General features: G+C 39.3%; 1 protein-coding gene across 8 annotated transcripts in view; it reads left to right on the forward strand.

The window, feature by feature from the left end:
- Positions 1–18,462, forward strand: part of SUMF1 (sulfatase modifying factor 1) — a 451,840-nt gene that overhangs the window by 95,426 nt on the left and 337,952 nt on the right. For 4 of the 8 annotated variants that reach the window (XR_007469861.1, XR_007469862.1, XM_049693598.1 and 1 more), the window contains exon 8: positions 6,726–6,785. Coding sequence is in view for 6 of the 8 variants with exons in the window: in XM_049693598.1 (XP_049549555.1) it covers positions 6,726–6,785 (60 nt within the window). In the remaining 2 variants the exon portion in view is untranslated. Of the gene's footprint in view, positions 1–6,725; positions 6,786–8,034; positions 8,301–12,536; positions 14,475–15,978; positions 17,084–18,462 lie in introns of those variants that run through there. The other 4 variants (XM_004274774.3, XM_033437197.2, XM_033437195.2 and 1 more) reach the window with 3 other exon arrangements.

The raw sequence follows: 18,462 nt of genomic DNA on the forward strand, positions 1-18,462 counted from the left end.
CGGCTGGGCCCGTGAGCCATGGCCGCTGGGCCTGCGCGTTCGGAGCCTGTGCTCTGCAACGGGAGAGGCCACAGCGGTGAGAGGCCCGCGTACTGAGCAAAAAAAAAAAAAAAAAAAACAGAAAAAAAAAAAACCTTCAGAAAAGAAATAGAGAGTATGAATGGGAACTAAGGGCAAATTTTAGAACTGAAAAATAGAATAACCAAAATAAAGCTTTGTGAATTGGTTCAGCAGCATAATAGAAGGGACAGAAGGGGGAAAAAATCAGAGGGGGAAAGAAAACAGAAACAAATTATTCAATCTGAATGATGGAGAGAAAATAGAAAATGAATGAATGAATGAATGACGCCTCAGGGACCTTTGTGACTGTAAAAAGATCATCTAACATTTTTTTTCTTATTTTATTTTTTAAACTTAAAATTTTTTTTAACATCTTTATTGGAGTATAATTGCTTTACAATGGTATGTTAGTTTCTGCTTTATAACAAAGTGAATCAGCTATACATATACATATATCCCCAAATCTCCTCCCTCTTGCATCTCCCTCCCACCCTCCCTATCCTACCCCTCTAGGTGGTCATTTGTGTTGTGGGAGTCTCAGTGGAGAGGGCCAAGAGCATGGGGCTACTCAAAGAAATAATGGCTGACAACTTCCCAAATTTGGGAGGAGATAAAACCTGTAGTCAAGAGGCTAAGTGAACCTTAAATAGGATCATCCCAAAGAAACCCATACCAAGACATAGCATAATTAAACTTCTGAAAACAGGAGACAGAGAGAAATCTTGAAAGCAGCCAGAGAAAACTGATACCTTATCTATAGGGGAAAGGCCAGTGTGAATGACAGTGGGTTTCTCATCAGAGACCCTAATAAAGGGCAGAAGAAATGGCATGATACTTTTCCCCTGTATTCCCTATGGGCATGATATTTTTTAAGTGTTGAAAGAACTGCCAACCCAGAATGCTTTATCTAGTGAAATGTCTTTTACGAATAGGAGGAAATCAAGACGTTTTCAAATGAAAGAAAACTGGAGAATTTGTCACCAGCAGACCTATCCTAAATGAATGTCTAAAGGAAGTTCACTAAACAGAAAGGAAATGATTAAAGAAAGAACCTTTGAACATCAGGATGGAAGAAGGAACATAGTAAGGAGAAATACGGGTGCATACAGTAGGCTGTCCTTCTCTCGAGATTTTTAGGTTTTGTTTGATGGTTGAAGCAGAAATTATAACGTTGATGTGTTTCTAAATGTATTTAGAGGAAGTTTTTTAATGCAATTATAAACAGGGGATGCTAGAGGGTTGTGAAGGGAGGTAAATTTTCTATACTTCACTGGAATTGGTAAAATAATACCAGTAGACATATCTTATCACAGTTATATGTATATATATAAATGTAAATATATATAAAATATTTTAAATATATATAAACATAATATATATAACTGTATATAAAATATATCCACATATTTTAATAAAAATATAAAATGTGTTTTATATATTTAATATTTATATATTAATATATAATATATATTTTTTATATATTTATAAATATATTGTGTATGTATTTTTATATATATAAAACTGTGATAAAGCATTATAGGTAAATAAAAATGAATTTCTTTAAAAAAATGTTCAGGTAACCCACAGGAAGGCAGAAAAAAGAAAACCAAAAAAAAATAGAGAACAGACAAAAACCAAAACATAAAATGACAGTCTTAAGTGCTTAGATATCAATAATTTCATTAAAAGCTCAATGGTCTAAATACATCAATTAAAAGACATTGGCAGAGTGGATTAAAAAACATAACTAACTGTATATGGTCTACAACAAACTCACTTCAAGTATAATGATAAATAGGTTGAAAACAAAATGATGGGAAAAGATGTTTTAGGTAAACATTAATCAGAAAAAGGCAGGAATGGCTGTATTAATGTCATATAAAGTAGACTTCAAAGCAAAGAAAATCACCAGAGTCAGAGAAGCTCATTGTGTAATGATAAAATGGTTAATCTACCAAGAGGACATAGTAATACTAAATATGTATGCCCCAATGAAAAGAGCTGAAACATATGAAACAAAAACTAATAAAATTGAAAGGAGAAATAGACTAACCTGCAATTGTAGGTGGAGACTATAATGCTCCTTTCAACAATTGATGGTACAATTATATAGAAAATCAGCAAGGATATAGAAGAACTCAACAATATCATCAACCAATGAGATCTAATTGACATTTGTAGAACAATCTACCCTACAACAGCAGAATACCCCTTCTTTTCAAGTACTCATGGAACATATGCCAAGATAGACCGTATCCTGCACCATCAAATAAACCTCAACAAATTTTGAAAAATTGAAGTCACACAGAGTGTGTTCTCCAACTGCAGTGGAATCAAACTAGAAATCAGTAACAGAAATAAAATAGGAAAATGTCCAACACTTGGACAATAAACACACTTCTAAATAATCCATGGGTCAAACCATACACTGAAGTGAATGAAAATGAGCACATAGGGATGAGTGCATGCCTGACCCGTGTGGGGTGAGGCACCCTCCTGTGCCCCAGGGCCAGATGCTCACTCCAGGTAATCAACTCCCCACTGGGGCACAAGGTATAAGAAAATCAGAATAAATGCTTGATTCCATGTCATTTTCTAAGTGAAAGTGACAGTACAATATACTCATACAGAAGTGCCTCGTTCTTATTAACAGCTGCTTAGTATTCCTCACTATGGATTTCATCACACATGGTTTAAAAGAAGTGCTGTTTGTCCCTTTGCTGACTGATGAAAATTTGTCAGACGCTCTGTTCCCTCTTTTGCTGTCCTTGTTGTTGTATTACATATGACACGGAGGGAAGGGGAAGCGTATCTCTTGACTACATAAAATGTCGTTGTTTATGCTCCTGTGAAGAACGACCTGGCCAGCCCCAGCACATTGGTCAGCCCTCTTCCTGCAGGCTTACTCCTCATTCAACAAGCCAGTCTTGCTGAGGAGTGGTTCTGTGGCATCTACTGTGGATTTGTTTCATCACTAAGGACTTCTGTGCCTTCCGAGGTGTTTTAGATGAGGCTCTATTCCCCTGCACTAGCACTCGGAGCATTACTCCTTCAGCTCTTGTCCTGAGAACTTGAGATGCACCTTGCTTAGCCTTTTGAGATTATTGGGGCTAACATTTAGAAACCTGCTTTTTAAATTTTTTTTCTTGCTGTCCTTGCAATCATCCAAGCATTAGAGACCTGTTCGTATTTTGCTGTCTGGGAGTAGAGCAGTTATGGGTAGTAGTCCCTTTGGAGACAACATTCACATGGGTTCTTGTCTGTTTCTGATCAGGGTCTCTGTGTTCAGTGTGTATTTTTACTTAGATTCTTGAGTACTGGTGGTGCAGGTTGTGTGGCACGGCAGCCTCTCTTCTTGCCAAGTATACAGGCAGAGAGGTGAGGTATTGACACTACCGTCGGTAGCTTCTCAAGTTGTTTTATTTTTTTAAAATTTTTTCTGCGGTACGCAGGCCTCTCACTGTCGTGGCCTCTCCTGTTGCGGAGCACAGGCTCCGGACGTGCAGGCTCAGCGGCCATGGCTCACGGGCCCAGCCGCTCCATAGCACGTGCGATCTTCCCGGACCGGGGCACGAACCCGTGTCCCCTGCATCGGCAGGCGGACTCTCAACCACTGTGCCACCAGGGAAGCCCTCTCAAGTTGTTTTAACCTGCAGTAGCAAACTTGATCATGAGAGACAACGTTAATTTTGACTTATCGATCCTTTCCTTAATGAAAAGAAATGGAGACATTTCCCCCTTATATTAGTTTCCTAGGGCTTCCATAACAAATGACCACAAACTTGGTGGCTTGAAACAACAGAAATTTATTCTTTTAGTTCTGGAGGCTAGAAGTCTGAGACCAAGGTCCTGGCTGGGCCATACTCACTTCAGAGTTTCTCGAATCCTTCCTTGTCTCGTCCTAGCTTCTGGCAGTTCCCCGGAATCCTTGGCATTCTTTGACTTGTAGCTGCATCACTCCAGTCTCTGCGTCCATCTTTCCATGGCCTTCTCTGTGTCCTCTCCTCCTGTTATAGGGACACCAGTCATTGGATTTAGGGCTCACCCTAATCCAGTATGACCTCATCTTAACTAATACAGAAAATTACAAATCTGCAAAGTTCCTATTTCCAAATAAGGTCACATTCTGAGGCTCTGAGTGAACATGAATTTGGGGGGACACTATTCAACCCACTACACACTCCGAGTAATTTTTCTGGGTTTTTTTTTGCAAAGTGGTAAGCATTTCAAACAGATGTAGCTGATCCTACATCATGTTGTCTTCTGGCAAGAATAGTTTTATTTATAAGGACCAGATGAGCAGCCACCTAGAGGACTGTGTTAACTGCTGTGGTCATATCAGCCCGGGATGACTCTCATGAGTGCTTGGGTCACTTTGATGAGTGTCACTTTTATTGGTTGTAGACTTCCTTCATTGGAGATGGTGGTGAAAGGGAACTGTTCTGTTCTCCTTCCTGCTGGCAAATCAGCTCCTTTTTCTTGTTCTTGGATCTAACTTGACAAAAGAATTTAATCTTGCATGATAGCAGATACTGTAATCAGCATTTAAACTGTCATTTTTTCCATTGTAACCCAGCATGCAGAGACCCCCGCTGAAGCAGTGTAACGCAAGGATCCCCAAGCAAGAAATTTAATGTAGGAGAGAGCAGCCATTCTATGGGATAGCTACACAGCTTTACATGCTTTCATTTCTGCTTCAGTGAATTCTTGGTGATTATGCTGCTTTTATAGAATGATAAACTCACCCAGCAGATTCTGTTGTAATGGCTGTCAGATTCCAGTTACTCCTGGGAAGGATGCTGTTTTGTGAAGTCATTATTTTCACATGTAGCTCCTCTCAATTATAGCTTGCCCATTTCTAATCAATAAAAGTTTGTTAATGTAACATAAAACATTGAAGGCCATGGAAATACTGTGGCCTTGCAGTGGAATGAAAAATAACCAGTGGCTTGGTCTTTGACAGCTTTTAAGTACCTGGCTTAGAAAAAAACATGAACTTGTGCCCGCAAGTTGACATTTGCGAGTCAGTGTGTTAGCCATGCTTGGAGAAAACATGGTTCTTTTAACTTCTGCCACTGACGTCTGGGCCTTTGACAAGCAAAAGGAAAACTAAGATAGGAGGCTCTGTTCAACCTTCTCTTATTTTCAGTAAGCAAAGAACAGGCAGCTGTATGATTAGTTGACTTCTTGCATAACAAAGGAAAAGCAAAAAATTCTTATCCCCCTCAGACTTCCCAGATGTGGCTCTGGTTTGTAGGAGTTTACTGGTAACTCTCAAATACTCTTTGCATGGCTTACCTGATGATGAGGCTTTTGTCCTGGCAGCTTTACGGTGTTCATTTGCATTGCACATTTATCCAGAGCCCTCTCTAGAAGTAATAGTCTTACCTCTTGGCTGGCTTTTTCTGCCTCCAGTTCTCATTGCAGTGGTAGCCACTGTTCCTTCTTTTTTTTTTTGGCCTGCGTTGGGTTTTCGTTGCTGTGTGCGGGCTTCCTCTAGTTGTAGTGAGTGGGGGCTACTCTTTGTTGAGGTGCATGGGCTTCTCATTGTGGTGGCTTCTCTTGTTGCAGAGCACGGGCTCTCGGCGCACAGGTTTCAGTAGTTGTAGCACGCGGGCTCAGTAGCTGTGGCACATGGGCCCTAAAGCGCATGGGCTTCAGTAATCGCGGCGCATGGGCTCAGTAGTTGTGGCTCAAGGGCTCTAGAGTGCAAACTCAATAGCTGTGGCGCACAGGCTTAGTTGCTCCGCGGCATGTGTGATCTTCCTGGACCAGGGCTCGAACCCGTGTCCCCTGCATTGGCAGGCAGATTCTTAATGACTGAGCCACCAGGAAAGTCCCGCCACTGTTCCTTCTTGCTTTCTTTTAGGCCTTGCCCAATTTCCTATACTCTTGGTCTCTAAACTCTTGAGCCAGGCTGCCTCGGTGTGAATCCTCGTTCTCGCATTTGCTTAATCTCAGAAGTTGTTACAGAAATTACATGAGTTAATATTTGCAGAATACTTAGAACCCTACTTGGTTCATAATAAATACTGTATGAATCTTTTTGAAAAAGATAAACTATGTTCTATATCTTGATTGTGGTGGTGGTTATACACTTGTCAAAACTTATCAGAAGTGTGCATTTAAAAGTTTTAAAAGTATAAAAGTTTACTGTATATAAAGTATACCTCAGTAAACCTGACCTAAAATTTTTTTAAAAGTAAAAAGCATATCCGTTTATTCAGTCAGCAAAGGGTTTATTAGGTGTTGCACAGTAGGATTTTAAAAACATAATTCAAAGAGGCTTGCCAGTCTAGTTGAGCTGGCCGGTTATAATGCAGGATAAATTTGCCCATCAGTGTGAGAAGGTGATGTAAGAGGTGCTGCAAAGCAGCTTATTAGTCATCTAGGTAGGAAACACTGTAGGGGTTTGGATTGCTTAAGGCAGTCCCAAAGAGTTCACCAAGTAGTAGGAACTTGAGCTGGACCTCAGAAGATGTAGGATTTGGAAAGATGGGCATTCGAGAAGGTGCATGGGTGCAGGTGCAAGACCCAGGGGCAGAAATGCATGTGGAGACTTTAGGCAACCATGTGAGAGCTGGTTGGATTAAAATAGACCCTCTGACTGTGGGAGGGACAGCTGTGCTTTATGGACTAACGAGTTCTCTTCTCTTCATCCACAGAAAGGCCCCCCTTCTGGCAAAGACCGGGTGAAGAAAGGTGGATCCTACATGTGCCATAAGGTAAGTCAAGTCACTAAACTCTGTTTTGGTGTTCTAACAGCAGGTTTATGGATCCATTGTAAACATTAGCCCCAAGATGTCTCATCCACTTCTGTTAATACATACCTATCTCCATCAACGCCAGAAAAAAAAAAGTTTGTGCACAGGCATGGGGAAAAGTGGTTCAAGAAGCAGAGGTTGTAAATGATCTGTTGTCAACCATATTCCATCTGTTGTATCTTGACCCTTTGAGACACCTTTGTTGTCCCATGAATCAGGGTGAGCTGTATATCTGGTTTCCAGCATGTAAGTCTGGAAGCACACCCTTAATTTATTTGAGACTCCTGTAAATTTCTGGCCTGTCTGTTGAGATTAAGTTGAGTTATAAATGGAGGGTAGTTTGTGGTATACTGGAATGGAAACATCCCAAGTGTTCTAGGTATATAGTGTGTGCTTTGTGGAATAAACATCTCTCTCAGACAATGATTCTTCTCTTTGGGCTATAATTTCAGTGTCAGAGTTGGTTGTTCTTGGCGAGTAGAAGTAACTCAGTGTTTCATGAGTAACCTTTTTAAGGAGTTCAGAAATCGAATACCAGTTCTCTCCCTTTTTTTCTTTAAATCATATATTTTTAGTATATCTAGGACTTCAACTTCTATCTCTATGTAAACATGGCATTTTGCAGATTGTTATTACAAGAAGCTTCCCATGGTAATTCAGTCAGTCTAGGCAGTTAGAGACTTAAAACTGTAATGGCTCCAAATTAAGTTATTAATTTGATAATGGAGGCATTGTCAAACTTTGCCTTAAAATAATGGTTCTCAAACTTTATTGTACATTAGAATCATCTGGGATCTATAAAAGATATTGATGCCTATTTCCTCACTCATCTCATTCTGACTTGATATTTCTGGATTGTGACCTGGGCATCAGGATTTTAAAACTCTCAAGGTGATCATAACATACATCAAAGTTTGGGAGCCACTGGCCTAAAGAGAACCTATTTAAATTATGTATATCTGTGAGTTCGTAGGGGTGTGTGTCTTCTGCATTTCTTAGAATTTTTAATGTAGTTATTTAGGTGGCAGTTCATAGAGTTGAGTTCACTTTATGCTTTACACTTACCTTTATAACAAGATGTGGACAAATTTATCTTTAAAATTCTAACTTTAATTTTAAATTAAAAGCATTGCCCTAGGTTTTCCCAGTACTTTTAAGTGTTCATATACCCATCTGTCTGTAGTCCCAGATTTTTTTCCTTTGATTCAAGCTGTTGCTGCAGGTGTATCTGAATCCTCTTGCTGGGAAACCAGACTTTCATGAAAAACAGGTGAATCTCTTTTTGCACAAGAGCATCTCAAAACCCTAATTACCACCAGTTATGTGTCTGACATATGGCACTTTTCATAATTGGGAGTCCATTTACTCTGTAAGAATTAAAGACCATAAGATTTTTTTTGCACAAATAAGTGGAGAAAATGAATCCTGTAAAAAACATTTTAAGCATGAACACCAAAATATTCCAGTGCCATGCATATGAATGTGTCTACTTTAACATTTCATTTTTCTTGCTTATTTTAAATGTTTAAAATTTTTATAAGCTTCTTAATTTATCCTTTTAAAATATCTTTTAACATGTTTTGTGTGTGTATATATATATATATATATATATATATATATATATTTTTTTTTTTTTGGCGTATGCGGGCCTCTCACTGTTGTGGCCTCTCCCGTTGTGGAGCACAGGCTCCAGACCTGCAGGCTTAGCGGCCCTGGCTCACGGGCCCAGCTGCTCCGCGGCATGTGGGATCTTCCCGGACCGGGGCACGAACCCGTGTCCCCTGCATCAGCAGGTGGACTCTCAACCACTGTGCCACCAGGGAAGCCCTATATTTTTAATAAATACATTTTTATGGTGCAGTTGGTTTTTGTATATTTATGTTGTGTCCTGTAACCTTGTTAAACTCATCTGTATAAGTGATGTTTTTGTAGATTCTTTATATATATATATATCTTTACTGGAGTATAATTGCTTTACAATGTTGTGTTAGTTTCTGTTGTACAACAAAGTGAATCAGCTCTAAGTATATATATATCCCCATATCTCCTCCCTCTTGAGCCTCCCTCCCATCCTCCCTATCCCATCTCTCTAGGTCGTCAGAAAGCATCGAGTTGATCTCCCTGTTGTTTTTGTAGATTGTGTTGTATTTTCTACATAAGTGGTTATACCATCTGTGAGTATAGACAATTTTACCTCTTCCTTTTTAATCTGGATATCTTTTATTGCTTTTTCTTACTGTATTGTGTTGGCTAGAACCTCCAGTATATCGTTGAATAGGAGTGGTAAGAACAGACAGTCTTACCTAATTTTTGATCTTAGGGGAAAAACATTTGACTTTTCAAAATTAGGTATGATATAAGCTATAGTGTTTTCAAAGATGCCCTTTATCAGCTTGAGCAAGTCTCCTTCTAGTCCTAGATTTCTGAGAATTTTTTTTATCAGAAATGGATGTGGATTTTGCCAGATGCTTTTTCTAAAGCTATTGAGATGTTTATGTGGTTTTTCTTTTTCAGCCTGTTAATATGGTGAATTATAGTCATTGATTTTCTGTTTTCAAATGTTAAACCATCCTTGGCTTCCTGGAATACATCCACTTAGTTATGATGTATTATCCTTTGTATATGTTTTGGATGCAGTTTGCTAAAATATGTTCGTGATTGGTATTGGTCTCTTGTTTTTTTGTTTTTGTTTTTTTTTCTGTCTGATATTAGTATCAGTGTATTGCTGGCTTCATAGATTGATTTGGGAAATATTCCCTCATCTTGAATTTTTTGGGGAAGAGTTCATGTAGAGTTAGCATTTTTCTTCCTTAAATGTCTGATAGAATTTCCCCAGGAAAACCATTTGGGCCTAGAGTTGTAATCATACATTTAATTTAGTTAATAGCTACAGGGTTGTGCAGATTATCTGTTTGTTCTTGATTAAGCTCTGGGAGTTTGTGTCTTTCAAGGAATTTGTCCATTTCAGCTGAGTTAATGAATTTATTGACATAAACTTTGCCTTTTCACTTGCTGTTTAGACCATTTATATTTAATGTGATTGTTGATATGGCTGGATTTAAATTTGTTGTCTTGATATTTGTTTTTCTCTTTGTCTCATCTGTTCTTTTCCTTTTGCTTTTTTTTTTCTTCTTTTGGATTAAGTGGTTTTTTTATCACTTCATTGTCTCTCCTTTGGCTTATTAGCTATAACTCTTTATTTAAAAATTTTGTGGCTGATTTAGAGTTTATATTATACATCTTTAACTTTTCTTAGTCACCCTGAAGGATAAGTTTTAATTTAGTCAGGCTCAGAGTGATGGAGAGAGTATTCCAGAAAACAGAATAGCAGAGTGACAAAACTGAGTGGGATCCACAAGATTTTCCAGAGAGAAACGGCAGCTCTAGGATCTTTGGTCAAGTTAATTGTAGATGATGTAGGTTTTTAACCTCAGCCTGGTTATTTTGGTGTAGTCAAGAAAACAGCGCAGTGTTGGCTGTGAATTACTTTCAGTGCTTGTTCTTTACACTAGATTAAGAGTGGCAGTTTTAACTGCCACTAAGTATATTAAGATGTGGACTCTAGAATTAGATCTGGGTTGGAGTTCTGTAACTGTTCTTTGCTAGTCTTTGCCTGTAACATTAGGCAAATTACTTAACCTTTCTAAGCCTCAGTTTTCACACTTGTAAAATGTACATCATAACTGCACCTATTGTAAGGTTCTTACGAGGAATAAATGCAGCAAAGTAAATAAGCACTTGGTACAGTGCCTAGCTCATGGTAAAGTCTCCGTAAGTTAGTTGCTGCTAACACCATCATTCTTAATCATCATCTTTATTATAATAAGATTATTTTCTCCCATTTTCTCTTTTGAATAAAAACCAACTAATGAACTGCTAACTAGACGGCAGAATCCTGGAAATGATTACTGTAGCACAAGTAAAAATCAGTAAAAGAAAGAAAATCAATAAAAAGAGAAAAGAATAATGTAATTCATTTTGAAAAAACGATCACCTTGTTTAGAAGGTGACTTACTTTTGATCGTGGCCCAGGGCCAGTTTGCATGACTAAAGTAAGCTCTGATTATTATTTTTGATTTTTTGGAAGTCCATCCAAAGTATAGCTTCAGTAAGGAGACGAGGCACAGCAAGAACAACTATGAGTCAACATGGTGTTAAGAGCACAGATTCTGGAATGGGACTGAAAAGACTGTAATCCTGGATTCACAGTTACAAACCATGTGACCTTAGGCACACTATTACCACACCTGTGTGTCGGGTTTTTCCTTGTGTATACATATATATATATATTATTGTGTATATAGTAATACCTACCTCAGGATTATTGAGAGGATTAAGTCACTTAATACATGTGAAGTTCTTAGAACAGTTCACATGGTAAGTACTCAAGAAATACTAGTCTTTCTTGAAGTTGTTAGATTAATCTCTGTGGGATCTTTAGCCCAACCTACAACATTGACGAAATCCTCACTCCCCTACCCCCTCAACCCCACCATTTTACATCAAGATTACTAGCAAAAGGAGTTGTCCAAGTGTCAGTGGCAAGAGCAATGGATGGGAAATTGAGAGACCTGAGTTCTGCTGTGTCATTTTTCTATAATCATTTTGTTCATAATAAGCTACAATTACCTTAAAACTGTTCTTTATCCCTAAAAGTCTTCCTCTCATAAAAACCATATTGCCGTCCCACTTGACTTCAGAGCCCCAAGGCTGGTAAGCCATTATCTTAAATGAATTGTTCTTGAATCCAGGATCATATTCTTAGTGCAGATATCGAGGTCAGTTTCACAAAGTAATTAGCCATTTTGATGAAATGGGGCTAAAATAGGCCCTCACTACTACCTCTGTTCTTAATTAATAAAATGACCCATATTTCAACCACTCAAAGACCTAACATCATTAATAACCATTTTTAGTGCTAAAAGTAGAGTTGGAAAAAAAGAAAGAGCAATGAGGACATATGAAATCAGGCCATTTTTCACTTTAATTACGTATTTCATTAGTTGCCCATTACTGGAATTTAAAATGAACTGCTTATTAATAAATGTTTGCTGAGTGAATGAGTGCATTTGCAGTGGAATGATAATGTGAATTGACTGTTTTCTCATGTGATGGTCCTGACCTTTCAACACTAACTTGTAGTGAGACTTGCTTTTTAGTGTTTAGTTCTTCATCATTTAGGTTAATGGAAGACTTTAGGTACTGCTATGATCCAAAAAAGGACTAGCTCTTTTTGTTGTCACTGATTTTAAGCTTTTTTGTTATGTAAGCAAAACATTTTCATTGCATAAAAATTAGAAAATAAATAATAAACAGAAAAATGAAAAAAATCGTTCACGCTGCTTTCTGAAGAAAACTGTTAATAGTATTCTACCAAACTCTTCGGTGCACTTTTATTTTTTCTTCCCAAAATGGAATTATGCTGTATGTACCAGGGCCTTCAAATATGACTATGGTCAATAATCTCTTATACATCATGGATCTCTTTTCTGATCACAGTGCTCCAGGCAGGCACAATTCGTCACAGTTGCTACAGTCTGCATTTTGTGGCATATGAAAACCAAATTTTAAAACAGTTTGTTATATAATTTGAGAGACAAGTTGCATATTGAACTATGCCATCCGACAAAGACCTCAGTCCTATGCCTTGTCACCAGAGATACCCCTTCACCTTTTCCATTTATATAACAAATAATTTTCCTATTTTTGTAGCAAATGCATAACCGTATTCAGATGCTGGCAAGGAATCATCTTCCCAACACAAGATCACTAAGACCTGCAGAGAAGCTGCTTTTGTTTTAGTAAGGAAGCAGGTTAACCCAAGGAGGTCAGATAAGACAGGCAAAGTGAGTTCCTTTAATTGTGTTGTGTTCATTATAAAGTAACAATTACAATAATCTCCACATGTCTACTGCTTTACTTTGTCATGTAAAGATAAGATGAAGCATTTTGACATTATTCCATTAATAGCCCCATTTTATCGGAAGAGGGAGCAGATTCAGAAAGGCTTTGCCTAAGGTTAAATAGCTAATGAGTCTTGGATTTTGCCTTTTCAGGTGAGTAAATTAGTAAAATGTTTGTCACAATTTCCACCTGTGTCAAGCCCAACCTCTTTCTGCCAAGTAGACCACCTTTAATGTGACTCCATCCTATTTATCCACCCACGTTTCCTGCTTTTTATCATTTATCCTCTCTGTACCACTCATTGCTTTTGCCTGGAATTCTCATTCTCTGAATCTTTGGGCAGCTCAGCTCTCGCAGCGCCTCATCAGAGGAGCCTTCCCAGGCCACCTTATCTAAGTAGCACCTAGTCACGTCTAGTCCTCTCTCCCTATGTGACTTTCTTCCAAGCTGACCACTGCCAGAAGCACTCTTGAATTTATCCGTTTATTTATTGTCTGACTACTTAACTCCTTGTTGAATGTAAGCTTCCCGATAACGGGTACATTGTTTTGTTCCGCATTGCTTCCCTCGTGCCCAGAATAGCATCTAGCACGTTGTAAACTCTCAAATATTCAATGAATAAATAAACCATGCTCTGACACTCTCAGGCTGTGGCCTTGCTATCCTCTTCACTTGCCTGAATTTTTCCATTTTTATGCCTCTGATGTTATTGTTTTCTCCACTTAACATACCTTCTTTCCTTGTTTCTAAGTCCTGTAAATCAGTGCTACTCAGTTTGTGGTCCATGAGCCCGTAGCATTAGCAGTGCCTGTAAGCTGGTTAGAAATGCAGATTCTTGGAACCCACACCAGACTTACTGAATCAGGATCTCTGGGTTTGTGGCCTAGGAATAGGTATTTACATGAGCTCTCCAGGCTATTCTTCTGTATACTCAAGTCGGAAGGCCACTGCCATAATCACGTAAATCCCGCTCTGGCCAAGTTCTGCCTTCAAAAGTCTTTCCTAAAAAATTAGACATTTAGTGACCATTTCCTCCCCTGAATTAGTAGTAGCCTCAGAATCTTTTAATCCTAGCTTGTTTTGTAGCTTTTTGATGTGTAATCATTGTTTCCTCAACCAGCCTGTGATCTCCAGCGGGACAGTGCGCACAGGAGGCGATCAGGAAATGCTTGATTGTTTTTTGTCATGTGTGGTCCAGTTATGGAACAAGAATGCCCCTGTCTGACTGCCTGCCCCCCTGCCCCAAGCTCGATTCTTGCTCCAATGTAGAATTCACTGCACACACCGAGAGCATGGGGCCCTGCATTATCCACAGGAGCTTGATTCTAAAAATACCAAAGCACCTTGCTTCACAGCAGCCCAGTGAGTAGGCCCTACATGGAACAAAGCTTCTGCCGTGTCTTTCTGCATGGTCACCTCTAGTCATTTTAGAGCTTCCATTGCATCCCAATCACAGGTAGTAGCAGATGCCATCACGTCTTTCATTATTTCAGGCATATTTTTTTATTCATTTTCCCTCTGCCTGCCTGAATATTGGTAATAGTGTCACATTCTTCACTGGCCACAGGGAAAATGAGAAAATTGGTTGCTACTGTTTTGCTATCTATAAAAGACAGAGCACCATGTGTTTTTTTTTTTTTTTCCATGGTGGAAGTGCTCCAGAGAATTCCTTTGTCAGCTCTAGAGATAATTTTTATGAAGATTAGAAACATTCAACTTTCGTGAGAGAAAGGAGAATAATAAGAATTAAGGAAAAAAAAAAAACATCTTTCATACTGTCCTATTTTGCCCCTCCACAAATTCTCTCTGCTTCATGAGTTCCAAAGTTACTCTACATGATTCTTTGTGCAGTTTCTTTAACCAGCGGCAGGGACTTGAGTTTCCCAGGGCCCACTCAGAGTTGATGCTCTTGGTACACAGGGTAACTAGTTTATTTTCATTGTCTGTTATTTTTGATCAAAGATCTTAGGACATAAGAGTTCCATGCATGGTTATTTTTGGAACCTGGAAGCTATTGAAGTGTTTGAATCAAGTCATCTGTGGTTATTCACTGACTATCTAGTAGGTGACCAGGGATATGTGTTAGGCTTTCCCTGGTGTGTACATGCAGGGGGCTATAACAGGGGTGGGACAGAATCATGAGTTGTGATGCCTTTCCATCTACGAGTATCGACTGTTGCTAGGCAGGCAAGCACACCACAGTTAGACCTGGGTTCGAATTCTACTTCTTTTAACAACTGTGTCATCTAGGGTAACTCATTTACTTCCTCTGGCCATTATGATCAAATCAAATAAGTGATGAAGGTGCCTAGCACCATGCCTGGAGAGCTTGATGTCTGTGTGTTTGCGCATATGTATATACCATACTCTGCTCTTATAAAATAAAACAATACCAAACAAGTCCCCCACACAAAGATACATAGCTTTATGAATTACTATGATTTAAACTCCAAAAGCAATGTATTAAGAAAAAATGTTTTCCACAGCCTTTCCTACTCTTGATGTTCCTGGGCTTGCTGTTCAATTCTTTGTCAACCTGTTGGATAGTAAATAATATCTTAATGTTGCTCTTAATTAATATTTTCTCAATTGCCATTTAGCTTTATTACTTGGTTTCTTGTCTACTTGTCAAATGCTATTCTAAATGTGCAAATGTGCAAATAACTTTTTAAATTATAAAAGTAATACATAGTTATCATCGGAAATTTGAAACCCCACTGCCTGAGGATAACTACGGTTCGGATTATGGTGCATTTTGAATCTTCCAGTCTGCTTTTCTTTGGCGTACGTGATTATCTAGATTGAGATCATAGCACATATACAGTTTTGTATTCTGACTTTTTCATTTAAGATTGTGTCCTGAGAAATTCCTATGTCATTAAATGTTACATGAAAACATGCCTTTTAATGGCTGCTTACTAGTCTAAATTATGGATGCGCCATAACTTATGTAACCATTGGTTGGTACTTTTTTTAAACTGTTCTAAGTAATACTCACACCAACATCTTTGTACTATATCTAGTCACGTTTATAACAGAACACTGGATAATGTGGTGAGCTCGCAATGCGCTACCCTTTTCGGAAACATAGCTGCTAAATGTGCAGGAGGCGGGTGCCTATAGGGCAGGCACTGTCTGCAGATAGGCATAACTCTCTACAGTTGGTACTTGGGTACAACGTCCATCTGACAGTTGAGAGCCTTCAGCCCAGAGTCCAAGAGCACTCATGTGTCTGGTTCTCTCTGCAAAGTCCTACTGCTACAGGTATCGCTGTGCTGCTCGAAGCCAGAACACACCTGACAGCTCCGCTTCGAATCTGGGATTCCGCTGTGCAGCCGACCACCTGCCCACCACAGGCTAACAGCCACGAAGAGCCTTCCTGAATCGGAGAAGTCGTGTCTAACCTGCACGCGGCTTCCCTCAGAAGGCTGAACAACCTCGTGTGAAGAATTCCCACCCCCAGGTGGGTTACATACCTGCCCAATGGCCAAAGGAACCGTGTGGCGAGACCAAATAGCTGACCTGTGTCAGCAAGTGTGCTTTATTGTGTGGTGCATTTCATGTTTTACTTTTGGAGTCTTTTAAAGAGGAAGGCGGTGGAGGGCACCCTGAACTATGCCTCAGGAGGTCTGCGTTCTACCCAGGCTCTGCCCCTGGGTCAGACCCCAGGGTCCCACACTTGACCTTCCTGGGCCTCAGTGACCTCATCTGTCCAGTGAGGGGATGCACAACATGATCTCTGAGGCTGTCTCCCAACTCGCAGATTGTCTGAATATATCAGATTCTATTGTGATTTCATAGTGAGAGTTTATGGCAGGTTATTTTTTAGCTGTTTTTTCCCATGTGTGAACCTTGGGTAATACTAATCATGTAAAATAATCGTTCTCTTGTATATTATTTTCAGAAAAGAATGAGGGGGGTGGCGGTGATGGGTCTTTATATTCGTACTGCACTTTGTTTTTTCAAGGAAATCAGTGTCTTTTACATTGTTATAATGAATCCCACTTGGGCCAGTGATGGTGCGCTCAAGTTCAGCAGTCCGAACACACAGGGATGTCTGTGAGGTGACTTTACTGTGCTTTATATTTTAACATTAAGTGCCTTTGGTTCAGGGGGGCAGTTACAAGCCCTATTTCCCCCTCTCCCCAAAGCCTTTGGTGAATGTGAAATGTTTGCTACATGGAGAAACCTGTTTAATTCTAAATGTAGGAGAAAAAAACCAAGAACCTTGAATTAACTGTATTCAGGGTATCCAGTATTTTGTAATAGGGAAGTAGGAAATCTTGTTGGCTGTGGAGTGTCAGATGCTTCAGATCATGCACTGTGTCGAATAAAGTGGTATCTGCTAAATCAGGCTTCACTCTCATTGTTTCCTTTTCTCTTTCCCTCTATTATGTTTTCTTTTAAAGAAATGACTTTGTGATATGTATGTGTTTTGTTTGCTAGAAAACTTTCTTGTTGTTTAGCTATTTGATAACTTGGATATTTGAGCAGTTTGTGGGAATTTTTATTCCAAAAAGCAAGGCTGTTCTGCCAGGAACCTAATTATGACCGTGCTTCTTCGTGCCTCAGTAGATGAGACAAGGTCAAGGGCGGCGCCTCCATCCTGTGAAACGCAACAGCTGCTTCACATGCCGGGGAAAGCACCTTGACTTAGAGTGATGGCTTCCAGCCAGAGGTCCCTGTCATCACGATCCCAGCCTGATTCCCCAGTCCTCGAAGACCCCACATTTGTTTCTAGCATGTCATTTGAAAGGAGAGGCTTGTCTTTATGTTGGTTGTTCAAAAGCTAAGTCACAGTATATTCTTAAGTGTTCAGCCAACTCTTGATTGCTACGTTTGCACCTGGCCTCCTAATGTTAAAACATTTATCCTGAGAAACAGTTGTGTTGCTGGGGTGTTTGGCCACATTTGTTAGTCTGTCACCTTGTGGATATAAAATGTTTCTTTACACGCTCTCATCAGTTGATGATTAATTTGGGCAAAACAAACAAACAAAAAAGCATTTGCTTCATTGAAAAGGCTAATGGAGGAAATAAGGTATTTTATTCTTAAAGTCACCAGTACTCAAGCACAGTTTTTGTTTTTACTTGTTACCTCCCACTTACTTACATTTTTCACATGGTTGTACTTTTAGTGTGTGTATTTTGGATTCTTTTCTTGGTAATTAATGTTATATAGCATAAATATTTTGGGGTGTGTTTTGGCTTAGTCTTTAGAATTGCATTTTTAGCAGCAGCATGATGTTAGAAAGCATTTAAAGTGAAATCCTAACAAGCCCGTCATTTAAGAACCACATTTCTAGGCTACTGACTACAGAGCGTGCCAGACTACAGACAGCTGTGGCTACTGCGCTTGATAAAATTGTGTGTTGACTTAGGAACAGACTGACAGGATCGTAGTATACGAACTGCAGCTTTAATGCTGTATACGCATTTCTGAAAAACCTCACCTTCTGCAAAATTGCGTGTAAAAAATAGGGAGCATAAGGAAAAATAGAGGTAGGGGCAGACCACTCACATGTTAAGGAACTTTGCCGCTAGAGCGCTAACAAAAATAATACCTATCCTACTAAAACAATAGCTCAGTTAAATCTGCAGTGGCAGCATCACAGCTAGTCAGTCCTTTGCAGCCTTAAGCCCTGGGGCTCCTCCGTCTTTCTTCTCTAAGATGTAAGTTTTATTTATTTATTTATTTTTGCGGTACGGGGGCCTCTCATTGTTGTGGCCTCTCA

Source organism: Orcinus orca, chromosome 10 (assembly GCF_937001465.1).
Source record: "Orcinus orca chromosome 10, mOrcOrc1.1, whole genome shotgun sequence".
In the NCBI taxonomy this organism is placed as follows: Eukaryota; Metazoa; Chordata; class Mammalia; order Artiodactyla; family Delphinidae; genus Orcinus; species Orcinus orca.